This window comes from Dasypus novemcinctus, chromosome 2, assembly GCF_030445035.2.
Source record: "Dasypus novemcinctus isolate mDasNov1 chromosome 2, mDasNov1.1.hap2, whole genome shotgun sequence".
In the NCBI taxonomy this organism is placed as follows: domain Eukaryota; kingdom Metazoa; phylum Chordata; class Mammalia; order Cingulata; family Dasypodidae; genus Dasypus; species Dasypus novemcinctus.
Window position 1 is genome coordinate 44,502,536 of NC_080674.1, and position 13,594 is coordinate 44,516,129.

Sequence of the window (13,594 nt, forward strand, 5' to 3'; positions counted from 1 at the left end):
GAAAGACTATAAAGTATTTCTAGCAGAGAATACTGGATGTGTAGTAGTGTTTATAAAATCTTAGGACTGTATCGAATAAACACTAAAAGGGTCCAGCCCCATTAGCAAATTGGAATTAAAAATTTAATGCGATCATACTGTATACTATCCAGAGTAGCTAAAATATAAGCCAGTCAGTTCCAGATATAGGCAAGACTAAGGTGCAGCTGGTATTCTCATATATTGCTAGTGGCAGGGTGAATTGGTACAAGTACTCTGGAAAACTGTCAGTAGTTATCCAAATTGAATACACATTCCTTAGATTCAACAATTCTATTCCTGTATATAGACATTAGAAATGCATACATGTAAGATTTGTAGAAGAATGTTCATATTGCCTTTTAAAAAAAAATTACTTCTAACAGAAAATCCAAATCTGCCAACAGGTAGAATGGAAAAGGAAATTATAGTACAAGCATGTAAGGGAATATGGAAATAAAAATTGACTACAGCTACACAAAACAGCATGAGTATAATGTCCCACTTCTTGACCTGATTGATGATCAAATGGATATGCTCATTTTGTGTAACACATAAAACCTGTACACTTCTGATTTGTTTGCTTTGCAAAGTGTATGTTTACTTCAACAAAATTTAAAAAAAAATTATGGTCCTACAAAAATACATTAGGTTATTAATCCATTTATACTGACATTAAGAACAAGACTGGAGTAGAAAAACTAGACATTTGCTCAATTTAGAAGAAAATTTATCTTCAGCCTTGGCTGGGGCGTGGCGCTCGCCGTCATGCTGGGCGCTGCTCCACGCCGATGCACTGCAGCCGCAGCCTCCCGGGCGGGCCTTCGAGGCCGCCTGCACCCCGCCCCGGCCCACGGCTCGGTCGCCGCTGTCCAGTCAGTTCGCTGCTACTCCCATGGGTCACAAGAGACAGATGAGGAGTTTGATGCTCGCTGGGTGACATACTTCAACAAGCCAGATATCGATGCCTGGGAATTACGTAAAGGAATGAACACGCTTGTTGGCTACGATCCGGTTCCAGAACCCAAAATCCTTGATGCTGCTTTGCGGGCATGCAGACGGTTAAATGACTTTGCTAGCGCAGTGCGCATCCTAGAGGTTGTTAAGGACAAAGCAGGACCTCATAAGGAAATCTACCCTATGTCATCCAGGAACTTAGACCAACTTTAAATGAATTGGGAATCTCCACTCCAGAGGAACTGGGCCTTGACAAAGTGTAAATTCCCATAGATGGTCTTTCCAAGGTTTATTGGTGTTGCTACTTGATCATAAACTGTCACCTGGAAATATTAATGATAACATTAATGATAACATATTACCTTATTCAAACAAGTTTTCCTTTATTGAATACCAAACCATGTCATGGTAACTTGGACCTTAATAAAAGGGAAATGAGTTTGAACTGAAAAAAAAAAAAAAAAAGAAGACAATTTATAGTATGATCTTAAGTGAAGACAAAGCCAGAGGGAAACCCACCGAGACAGAAAGCTGCCTTGATACTGTCATCCTCGGCCAGCCTGAGCATGGTTTGCATGGTGAGCAGGGTCATCATCATGAACGGAATGCTCTGGGACACTGCATTGAGGAGGATGAAAGAGAAAGGCATTACTTACCCACACTGGGTGTTTCTGTGACTCCTCCTCACATCAACAATAAGCATTACAGGAGCATAGAGGAGGTAGGTGAGGTGCAGTAGGAGGAACTCTACCCTGACATGTTCTCTTCTATCACCCTCCACCCTGACTTTAATGCTAGGCTGGCATTAGAGAATCAAGGGATGGTTGGTTCTAAATAATTCACCAGCTATAAATCCACCTATACCTGTTGTTTAGTGGCAACTGCTTATTTGTACAAATATTTTATTAATCCCACCTTTCCCACCAGGAACTAGCACATGTAATACATGCTCAATAATAAATCTCTTGTAAATAAAGTAGCAAAGAAACAAATAGTAGGAAACCCTTCCTTCATATAAGGGCTCAGTGGTTTCCAGGATAAATCTTGTAGAACCCATCCTTCTTAAATGTAAGGGCAGATGAAAGGTGAGAGTGGGAGATCCCAGCCAAACTCAGAGCAGCATGGACCAAAAGCTTTCATCAGACTCATTTATACTCAGAAATAATTGCCCACATTCCTCTACCAATATTCTTTAGCATGGCAGAAGGTAGAGCTGCTCTCCAGTCTGTATCTCATTGGTACCCATTTAGGTTTTAAATAATTAGGGGTAGTTCCTTCTGAGGGAAAGCATAGAGAATATTCCCACTATACCATAGCTGGTTGCTAGTTCAGCCAGGGCAAGCACAACAAATTCATTTGGTAGCTCTAGGATCCTGAAGTGACTTTGTATTTCATACATCACAGAGTTGAAGTCGTGTGCAGCAAGGGACACCAAGACCTCACCAGCTAGCATTCTAATTTCTCGGAGAACCTGAGGAAAATGAAAATGACAATAACAAATAGAGGAATAGCAGAGTGAGTCTGAAGAGGGGAAATAGTCTACATAATATTTATAATTCCCCTTGCTTTGGTATGGAGAAAGGACAGGCAGTTATAAAACCATGGTGGAGACTTTTGGTTAAGTGTCAGCAGCTGAAAAAAGGAGAGCTAGTTTGAATGCACTTAAAAATCATGTTTTAATAGGGTTCTTGTGAACTTGCGGCCAATGCATGTCTTCTTGCTAACTGACCAGGCACCATGAACATTGGAATTATGGTTTATGTTTACATGATAGGAATTACTATGGCTGCAAAGGTAAAAGGAGGAATACAAGGAAATTGGAACTAGACGTTGAGAGATTTGGGGTTTACTGTTGTCCTAGACTAATTATCTTCAATATTGGAGGTATTAGAAGGGATACATTTTGTGGTGGTTTGAAGTTGAATGAACTCCAGAAAAATATGTTCTTAAAGATAATCCATTCCTGTGGGTGTAGACCTATTGCAAGTAGAACTATTTGATTTAGGTAGCTTCCATTAAGGCCTGGGTCAGGATGGGTCTTAATCCTCCTACTGGAATCCTTTATAAGATAATGTAATTCAGAAAGAGGAGAGAGAAAGTCACGGAAGCAATAAACTGAAGCAACAAAACCTAGAAAAGATGGGAGAAACCAGTAGATGTTGCCATGTGCCTTGCCATTTGACAGAGGAATCCAGGATCACCAGCATCCAGTCTTTGGGGAGAAAGCATTGCCTGATGATTCCTTGATATGGACATTTTTCTTAGCCTCATAACCATAAGCTTGAAAGCTAATACATCCCCTTTGTAAAAGCCAACCCTTTTCTGGTATATTGCTTCCAGCAGCCTAGCAGACTAAAATACCTTTTGAAGACAATGGAAGTTGCTGGAGGCGAATGGATATAGCTCAAGTGGTTGAGTGCTTGCTTACCATATATGGGGTCCCAGGTTTGATCCCCAGTACCTTCTAAAAACAAAAATATAAAAGACAACTCTAGTTGGGGAGTGGATGTAGCCCAGTGGTTGAGTGCCTGCTTCCCATGTACAAGATCCTGGGTTGATCCCCAGTACCTCCTAAAAGAAAAACAGCTGGACAAGATATTAAAAATATATATTAATAAAAGTATCAAATAACTCTCAATATACAGAGGAAATGCTGAGTTGGGATCTGGAAAAGAATGGAAATTCAGAGAGATGAACCTTGCATTTGAGGCTGCTTTAGCAGCATTTGGGGCAAATAGTAAGAGTTCAGGGCCAACATAAAATAGGATCCTGGTAATTCCACATCCCATCTTTATGGACTAAGATTCCAAAGTACTGCACTTAGAAGTAAGGTTCAACTGAAAAATCAGCCATCACATGACTGGAATCCAGCTTTGAGTCACCTAAGTCTTCCAGAAAATCTTAAATCCTGAAATTAATTTAAGATGATTATAGGTCATTAGTGCCCTTGGCAGGAACAAATAAATATCCTTTATGGAAGAAAATAACACCATCCTAGGACTCAAATTATTCCTACAGGTAATTTTTCAAACACAATGTCTAGCAGACAAAGACAAGTAGGCACATAAGGAGACTTTATGTGGGAACTAAGAAAATTGACTTCTAAGTCACTTATTCTGAAAGTAGATAGCAGTGTTACTTTGAAAAACTTTTTTTTTTTCTTTCTAGGTTTCAGCTTCATGTAAAAGTGGACTGGATATTGTAGGAGTTTGATATTATTGATGAATTCCAAAAAGAAATATTGGATTATGTTTGTAAACTGGTCTTTTCTACTGATCATATTAGAGTGTATTGGATTCAGAGGTTTTACTTTTACATGGTTAAATAATGATTAAGGCTTTGATTGGGCCACATCAGTAGGATGGGGGTGGGGACTCACAGAGAAAACTACACAGCAGAGGAGTTGGTTGGAATTTTGAACTGGAGCCTGGAAAAAATAAGCACACAGAGGAAGAGAGCATTTGAGCCCAGAGAAAAGCCCTGGGGAGAGAGACAGAGCCAGTCACCTGATAGTCTACAGCTGGCCTTTGGAGAGAGGTAAGCAGCTGAGCCAGAGAGAAACAAGCCCTGGGAAGAGAGGGACCCAGGTAGGCTGACCCCTCACAGACATTGACAGCCATCTTTCTCCAATACATGGCAATAGACTTCGGTGAGGGAAGTAACTTACATTTTACAGCCTGGTAACTGTAGGTTTCTAATTCAAGTAAATACCCTTTATAAAAACCAACCAATTTCTGGTATTTTGCATCAGCACCCCTTTGGCTGACTAATACAGATATCATCACCTCTAAAGTTTCTCTTACTCAGTTTCTCTATCTGTGAAGGGCTTAATAATAGACACTCTGAAAACAAACAAAAGTGACTTATGATCCTAGCAGCAATGCAGGAAAGCCTATGAGCAGCCACATGGGTGCAGCTGGGCTACTTAAAGACCATTTTGCTTGTCTCTGATGCTGATTCACCATAGAGAACCAAACTTACACTGTTGTCTCTCATGTCCTTAGAAGCAGAAAAAATCAACCGTTGAACAAGTGCATCATCCAAGATGTCAGTATTCTGAATAATGGTAGCAAGATGAGTATAAATCTCTTCCTGTTAATATACAAGTATATATGCAGTAATGTGAGTTGCCAAAACTAAAAGAATCAGCTGAAGCTCAAATGAATGACATCATTAAACTAAGCAATTTAGTTCTCTGCTATACAATGGGCTTATTACGTCTTAATTGTGATGTCCTGGTCATAATAGGCATTTCTAGGTATCAAAGGCTTATGTGTAAAGCAAAGCACAACTGTTTTAAGTTGACCATAGTTCTATGGCAAGATCTAAGTGAAAGCAGGGGCAAGCTAGCTGACATGACAAAGCCTTTTGAAAACCATTGTTGTGGGACACTGAATAAGGCACTCGGGGGAGTAGAAGGGTCCACTTTACCTTAATTGCCACTCTTACAACCAGGGAGTGATTAAGGTACTAAGGAACACCCTGTAATTCCAAAAGAGTCTGCTAAAGTATGGAACTATGGAATTCTCTTAAAGGAGACCATAGGGCATTGTTTAATTCATGCCTTTGTGGAGGACGGTTGTGGGTCCTTTGGGACAGAGCTATAGCCTCTGGGAAGCATGTGGCCTGATCAGATGCTGTGAATGAAGCCTCTTCTAAATCTCTTAGGTGGCTCTGTGGCCTCTAGAAGATGACTGGCATTTCTCTGCTTTCCTCCCTATCAGAGCCTGCCTAAACCTCGCCCTGAGCTCTTCTCTTGCTCCATGTGATTTCTCTGCTTTCTGCAGCCTTGCTCTCCTTGCAAAGTTAATATTTATAGAACCATTACCTTGTTCCAGGAACTGTGCCAGTCACCTTTTACCTGGAATACCTCATTGCCTCTCACAATAAACCTCTGCATTAGGTACTACTAATATACTCATTTTATAGAGGGGGAAATCAAGTTTCAGAGAGCTTAAATTATTAGTAAATAGTAATGCTACATTTTGAACCTCAGAGTCTGACTCTTAGCTGGCACCTGAACCTCTTGGTTATGCTGACTATTGCTGTAGCTATTGCAGTGTTACTGTAACTGGGCTCACCACAAGAATAATTTGGATATGCTTGTTAAAAGTACATATTTTCTGGTCCACTTCACTAGAAATTCTCCTTCAGTACTTCTAGGGCTCAGTGATCATACCTCTAAGTGATTCCCAATATTTGGGAAATAGGGCTCTACTGGAAAGTGAATTACAACTAAAAGATTAACATAATAGTCCTCAGTCATACCTAAATGTTAGAAACTTTTGGGAGGAGTGCCCCAGGATAATCACAGATGGATTAAGTCAGAATCCCTGGCAGTGGGGCCTGGCTTTTGGTATTTTTTCAAAACTCTCCAAGAGATTTTAATATACAATGAGGGTTGAAACCCACTAGTTCAGAAGATAAATATACAGGCAACCTTCACAGAAAGGCAACCTTGAATAATCACTAGGCAAATATATATATATATATATATATATATATATATATATATACACACTGAGTCAAACACACATGGGTTTGAATATAGGTCTACTGCTTAGTTGGGCAAAACATCTAACTCCTACGTGCCTTGCTTTTCTCAGTTTTCAAATGGAAATAGCAATAAATTCCTCAAAGTTGTTGTGAAGAGTAAAGATAATATAATGTATGCATGTTTGAAAGTACTCTACTTCCTAGATAAGTGTTCAAAAAAGGTAGTTATTTTTATTTTATAAAAGATTGTTGAAGCCAGAAAAACCTTCATCTTGCAGAGAAGTAAATTTCTAATTGTGAAATATCATTACAAATGAATGGTGGAGAGCTTTTGTGCTTTTCATAGGGACCCTCAAATTACACAGAAGGAAGCCCTAATCCACCTAGTTGTAAATCTGACTTCTTTCCACATCTGCTTATATGAGGTTGTAAAAGAGCCATTCTTTTGCTAGCTTCTAGAAATGGGTACTGTGATTCTTTGAATGATAATATCATTGTTTAATATTATAATGATTTCTGTTACAACTGTATTTCCTGAAAAATCTAATGTCATCTAAGAAGCCAAGAGAAGGAAGTTGAGGTAATTCAGAACATACATGAAAAATTGCAACAACTGGAATAGAAAAGGCAAAAGGGAAAGAGATTTTTCTCTAGCTGCCCTACCTTGCTAACAACATCTTCCTTGTTCAGCATGCCAACAGTAAGGTTAATGTCCACAAAAATCTCTAGAATGCACAGAAAAAGAAGAATTAAAAAATGTCTTCTATTAATTACTATGCAGCAGTCACGGAATATTCTTTCTCTCTCGGCCCCTTTCTCTCCTGCTTTCTCTTTTATTTCTTTTCCTTTTTCCTTGACTATTAGTATTTTGCTGACAGGGACTATTTCTTAATCATATTTCAGAGCCATGACATACTTGCAAATAGCAGATGCTCAATAACTTTTTATAAATTTAAATTAAGTTGGAGGAGAAGATAAAAGGTGCTAGCTTCTTATTTGTCCCTGCTAGAGAGGACATCCCCCTTTCTAGTAAGGCCTAGGAGTAGGATGCCATAAGCTAAATCCCTCATACACCTGACTTGAGGATTAAATGGCAGTGACGCAAGACAGTTCTTTATTTTCAGCTCCTTCTTCCACAATATCTCCTCCTTTTTTTACATCCTCTTCACCTCTGTCTGTCCTCCTGCCTCTGGTGGGTCCTTCCCCTGGTCCCATGCTCATGGTACTTTGCTATTTTCTGACAATGACCTAAATGATTTTGCCTTGTACTTTCCAGGAATATTTGTATTTGAGCAGAACACTTTGGAAAACTGGAAAAATAGAATAAAAGGAGTCAGAGGAATTTCAGGGCACTTGACAAGTTGGTAGAAAACATCCTTTTGGAGATGCTTTTTTTTTTTAAAGACCAAGTTTATTCATTAACTCAGTGTGGTAGTTTCTTTATTATTTTGATTATTTTTTTAGGAGGTACCAGAGATTGAACCTGGAACCTTATATATGGGAAGCAGGCACTCAAACAAATGTGCTACATAGATTCCCTGGAGATGATTTTGATGATTTCCCATGAGTCTATAAATCAGAACACACACAACCTTTAGCACAGTCTTTTTTCGGTAGAGCAGAAAGACAACAATACTTGAAAATTGGGGAAAGTATTTCCAAAGGAGTTTTATAGGAATTCAAATCAAACAAGATAGTTACGTAGACACTTTCTCTTCAGGTAAACTATATATTCCTAAAGTAGGTAAGACACAATTACCTCCAGTTTGTCACTGGTCCTTTACAATCAAGATTTTTAAAATTATTTTGGAATAAAGGGAGAGTAAAGCAAAATAATCTTACTTCAGTGTATCATTTCATAAAACCCTCAAGGCATACAGACTTTCCACAATGACAAACACGATTCATCCCCCAACCCCACATATGCATATAATTGCACAGACATAACACACAGCAGAGCTCTAACTTCTCAGAGCCCAGGATATTTACCTGTGGATTCCTCCATGCCCTGAGTCATATCTTGGTTGTTTCAGGCTCCCTAACAGTCAGCACCTAAGTATCACAAAGGGTAAGTCTAAAAAATCAAAGAATAAGTTGGCAAGTTTCTCATATAAGGTTCACATAAGGTTCTCTAAATGAAAGTCCTTCATCTGCTTGATCGGCACGAAGATCTTGGAGCTTCCAGCAAAGGGCTTGATGTGAGGAAAAGGATGCTGTCTACTATCACTGTGACATTTTCTTGCTTCTGAGTGCCTGCTGACCAAAAAAATGGCTGCATCTCACTGAATATTTCCCTTTGGTGCAGCCCAAACTAACTGAGAAGAAGGAAGGAATTAGATACTGGGTCTCAAACCATTGTTGCAGACCAAAGGAGTTCCTCTCCCTAAGCTTGGGTCCATTGATTACAAATCTGGGAATAGTTTTCAATGGTCAATGTTCTGGCTTGGTGTTGGTAAAGCCTCTCTGGTGATCTTGATTGTTCTACTTGGTGAAAGTCAGTCACACCAACTGAGCATGCTCAGTGGACTGGAATGCCCAGCAGGGGCAGTTGAATGGAATGTCCAACTGACAGCAGCAAAGCCAAACCTTCCCTACCTCCTTCCCTGTCTCACCCCACTGATTTGGTCTGGTTCTTGGTCTCACTGCAGACTCACAGACTCTTTCTCTGACTCCATTTTCTCTTGTTTCCAAAACTCTTCTTATCCAGATCTCTTGGCCATAATGCTTTAATTTTATTAGCATGGACCCGAATTTGGTCCCAATGCCACCGTAACCCCAAACTAACATAACCACTTTCTTTAATGTATTTCCAGACTATATGGTAATGTGGTGGCTATTAGAAAGGAAGTGGAAAGGGGACACATGCAGTCTATCAGGCTGAATGTGGACAGGGATAAAGAGAATGGCCCATGACAGTTCTCAGTGGCTACTGCTTCTCTGGCCATCTTCCCACCATGAATGAAGTTTTTTTTAGATTCAGAGTCAATGCTTCCAGCAAAAACTTTTAATTCATCATTCTTCTCATAGATAAATATTTTGCACTATGTCTATTACAGAGGTCCTCAGCAGGCTGGTCATTAAGAACATTTCCAGTTTCCTAAGTCACTCAGTTTCTCAGGGTGGTCTGCAAACACCTCACATGTACCTGGTGACTTTAAACTGCCTTTTAAAAAATACCAGGCCCCACTCATACCTGGTAAATTCGAAGGAAAGGAAAGAATTAGTAGTTTTAATTATATCCTAGGTGATTCTTATACATTCTAAAGTCTAAGGAGCATGGGCCAAGATCCTTGTCCAATTACCCATAAGTGGGTAATTGAGAATTTAGCAGTTAACTGAAAGGTATTGGTTGTGGCTGGGTAAGAATAGCAGTTGGTTTTCTCGATCACCATACCTCATTCACCACTGGGGAGCTGGCCAATACTTGATGGGTTAGAGAGGTATTGACTGCAGAGAAAAGTTGTATGAAATTCTTTTTGTCCTGAGTAAGGAAATAAAAACTTTGGAAACTATGTGCTTTTCCCTACCCTTAGAATCTTAAAGAATCATGTGCAAATAGAATCAATAGTAAGAAAGCTATCTGTTTAGGTAACTTATAATCAATTTCTTACATTTTGTGAATGGAGGCAATGATTATCCTGAGTACCTATATATAGTGTAAAGATGTCCTTGATTAGGGAAGTTAGGAGAAGATTGATTTATACTGACTTTGAAATTTATTCAGCAGTGCAATTAAATCACCTATATCTTTTTGCTAAATATCTTTTCATGGATAAAGCAAATTCACCCATTGATGTACCTTTTCATAAAGCAATATTAGAGATAGTTTTTTAAAACTTCAAAACAATTAATTTGATGTCGTTTTATTCTACTTTCTATTTCCTGAGTACTTGCTATGCAAGACGCTCCATGATAGAGAGGCTGGGGCATATCATGATGAAGGAGGCTAGGTACCAACCTCAAGGAACTCACAATCTCAGGGTAATAACCAATTTATAGACACAGTAGTGACTTTTGATAGAGGAGTAAACAAAGAGCATTGAAAGAGTTGTGAATTCTGTCCACAGAGCACAGGGGAGCGCTTGAGTTGGTCCTCAAAAGTAGAGATGAGTCCTTCTCCAAACATTCAGAGCAACCATCTGCTTTCTTCTCTAAACAGATTCCAAACATTCAGAGCAACTCATCTGCTTCCTTCTCTAAACAGAAGACAACAGATTTTCTAAGTTTTTCCCTTCTGCATGAGCAGTGAGCATAAATAATATTTTCTTGATTTTTCTGTATTTCCAAGGTATAGACTATTGTTTTCAACAGTTTTTTAAATTGTTTTTATTACAAATATACAGTGTACAGGTTACATTTTTTTCTCCCAGAGCCATCAGTACTCATGTATGAAATGAAAAGGAAGAGAAGAAACAGCACGAGACCTGGTGTCATAAACTTGTATTGTATCCAGGTTCTGCCTCAAACTTATATTACTCTGGGCAAAATCAACCTGTCAGGGCTCAGTTTTCTCAACTGTTATAACACGGGGATCAGATTAGTGACAAAGGGATCATTTCAAGGGCCAAACTTTGTTTCTACTTTCTTGGTAATATCCAAACTATTTATAGCATTGCTTCTCACTCCTAAATGACAAATTTATAGATGAAGCTTTGCATTTGGACCATTTGAGGATAGGGGATTTTTCATACTCTTCTGTGTACATAAGCCCAGCAAGGAGACTTCCTTTTCTTCCCTGCACTGATAGCAGCAGCCAGAGGTTTAGTGAGAGGAGGGCACAGAACTGTCTGGTGACTGAATGCAAAGCAATTGTCACTGTGACCAGTAAGGAAAGGCCCATACATTCCCTTCAGAGGTTAGTACAGTGACAGACTCTCAATTACATTTGTTGGTTGATTAATTATCCTCAAGAAAGACTAGCCATGAATTGAAACATGTATAGTCACCAGTTCCTTTGCTGAGTATTATTAAGCATGCTACATTTTAAAAAAGAGAATATGGTTTTAAAGTCATCCCTTCAGGAATTGTTCCTCAGAACCTCTCATACTGGGATTTGTTCCTGGCAAGTTCTGGGAGAAGCACCCAGCCTGGCTTCCTCATAATTTGGAATAGTGGGCGAACCAACAGGAGTCCTTTCTCTCTGAAGATCTTGCCTTTTGGCCTTGCATCATATCGATTGGCTTTCTGCTTTCTGAAGCTTCTTCAGCCTTGGACAGAGCTTTTAGAAAAGTTGGGTTTTAAAAAAAAGTTGGGTTTTAATTGCCAGTCACTTCTTTGATTCCCAGATCATGTTAGTGAGAGATATTATCTTTTTGACTGAGGAACTCATCTTTAATGCAGCTAGAAAATTGAAATTTTGATACTTTCATTATCTTACCATTTCATAAAGAATTACCTGGATCCCCTGATTAGCCAAGTAAGTAAATTTCAGGAGAAAAATAATCAGAAATATATCTTTAATGAGTAAAAGGCAAATCCATGATTTCTGGATGACCATAGTTTCTTTCTATATTTTTACATGTAGAAAGAAAAAAATCTCTTATTAAAAAATACACACATCTCAGGTGTCTTTTGGTTTTTTTTTATAAGATTAAAAACACAGTTCTAATTCATGATTTTGGTAGTTTAAATGGCCTATAGACGAGTCATAAGCATATGCAGCATTTCCGTGTGTTCATTTGTAATCGAAACCTCTCCTCTTTGTTCACTTGTGCCCCTGAGTCAGGAAACCACAATTTCTAGAATTTTATATAAATAGGGCTATAGAGCATACATTAAAAATTCTTTTTGGTTTATTATATTCAGCATAATTATTTTGAGATTTATTTGTGTGTATCAGTAGTTCATTCCTTTTTTATTAATGCATAGTTCTTCATTGTATTAATATGCCACAACTTATTTATCCATTTACCCATTAAAGACATTTAGATTGTTTACAGTATTTGACTACTTATTAAAAAAAAACTGTACATGAACATTCACATACAAGTCTTTCTGTGGTCATTTGTTTTCTTTTCTCTTGAGTAAATACCGAGGGTAGAATGGTTACATTTTACCTTCTCACCAGCAATGTATGAGCCCTCCATTTTCTCCACATTCTTGCCAATGCCTGATTTGCTCAGTATGTTTAATGTTAGTAATTCTAATAGTTGTAAAGTGATATTTCATGGTGGTTTTAATTTGCATTTCCCTAACGGCTAATCATATTCAGAATATTTTCATGTGTTTATTTTTCATCCATATCTTCTTTAGTCTGTTTAATCTGTGCACATTTATAATATATATCTTTTACATATCATGGCATGGCTATTTCCATATAATATTATATGACTTTATATGTAGTATAAGAATACTACAGAAGCATACTTCCATTTCTTCTTTTTCGATCATTGTGCTGTTGTTGCCATACTTTTAACGTCTATGTTATTAACCCCACTATATTTATAACATCTTTATTTTAAACAGCCAATTATCTTTTGAACAAATTAAAGAGATAAGAAAAAAGTATATATTTTCCCAATTATTTATCATTTCTGGTGTTCTCCATTCCATTGCATTTATCCAAATTTCAATCTGGTATCATTTTCCTTTAGCCAGAAGAATTTCTTTTAACATTTCTTGAAGGGCAGGTGTACTGGTCTTGAATTATTTCAGCTTTTATATGTCTCTGGCAAATTTTTTCATTTTAATTTTTAAGGATTTGTTGCTGTTGGATATAGACTGGTACACTGAAATTTTTTCTCTAAGTGTTTTAATGATGTTTCTCCAATGTCTTTTGGTATGCATTGTTTCTAATAATAACTCTATTGTCATTTTTATCTTTGTTACCCTGTATATACTGTGTCTTTTTTCTCTGGCTGCTTTTTAAGCCTTTATCTTTATCACTAACTTTAAGCAATTTGCTAATAATATGCCTTGTTGTGGTTATCTTCATGTTGCTTGTATTTGGGGCTCATTGAGCTGCCTGACTTTGCTGATTTATAATTTTTATCAAATTTGGAAAATGTTTGGCCAGTGTTTTCCAGATATTTCTTTTGTTCTCCTCATTCTCTCCCCTCCTTCAGAGACTCCAACTATGTATATATTAAGCAATTTGAAATTGTCTCACAACTCAAAAAAAAAT

General features: G+C 38.0%; 2 protein-coding genes and 1 long non-coding RNA gene across 4 annotated transcripts in view; 2 read left to right on the top strand and 1 right to left on the bottom strand.

Annotated features, from left to right (window-relative positions):
* The window catches only part of MROH2B (maestro heat like repeat family member 2B), a 61,227-nt gene extending 52,249 nt beyond the window's left edge, over positions 1 to 8,978 (bottom strand). For both annotated transcript variants that reach the window (XM_058308383.2, XM_058308373.2), the window contains exons 1-5: positions 8,461 to 8,978; positions 7,135 to 7,196; positions 4,957 to 5,067; positions 2,287 to 2,446; positions 1,495 to 1,593 (exon numbers count right to left, since the gene is read on the bottom strand). In XM_058308383.2, the coding sequence (XP_058164366.1) occupies positions 1,495 to 1,593; positions 2,287 to 2,446; positions 4,957 to 5,067; positions 7,135 to 7,196; positions 8,461 to 8,488 (460 nt within the window). In that variant the 5' untranslated portion in view covers positions 8,489 to 8,978. The remainder of the gene's footprint in view (positions 1 to 1,494; positions 1,594 to 2,286; positions 2,447 to 4,956; positions 5,068 to 7,134; positions 7,197 to 8,460) is intronic.
* LOC101412104 (cytochrome c oxidase subunit 5A, mitochondrial-like) lies at positions 787 to 1,437 on the top strand. The gene has a single exon (XM_012528372.4). The coding sequence runs from the start codon at positions 787 to 789 to the stop codon at positions 1,186 to 1,188; it is 402 nt and encodes a 133-aa protein (XP_012383826.1). The 3' UTR covers positions 1,189 to 1,437.
* The window catches only part of LOC139436406 (uncharacterized), a 41,619-nt gene continuing 32,404 nt past the window's right edge, over positions 4,380 to 13,594 (top strand). Inside the window, exon 1 of the long non-coding RNA XR_011645644.1 lies at positions 4,380 to 4,512. This is a non-coding gene — a long non-coding RNA (uncharacterized lncRNA). The remainder of the gene's footprint in view (positions 4,513 to 13,594) is intronic.

Excerpts from the sequence above, each read along its gene's own strand:
- LOC101412104 (XM_012528372.4), top strand. The coding sequence starts at position 787 with ATGCTGGGCGCTGCTCCACGCCGATGCACTGCAGCCGCAGCCTCCCGG.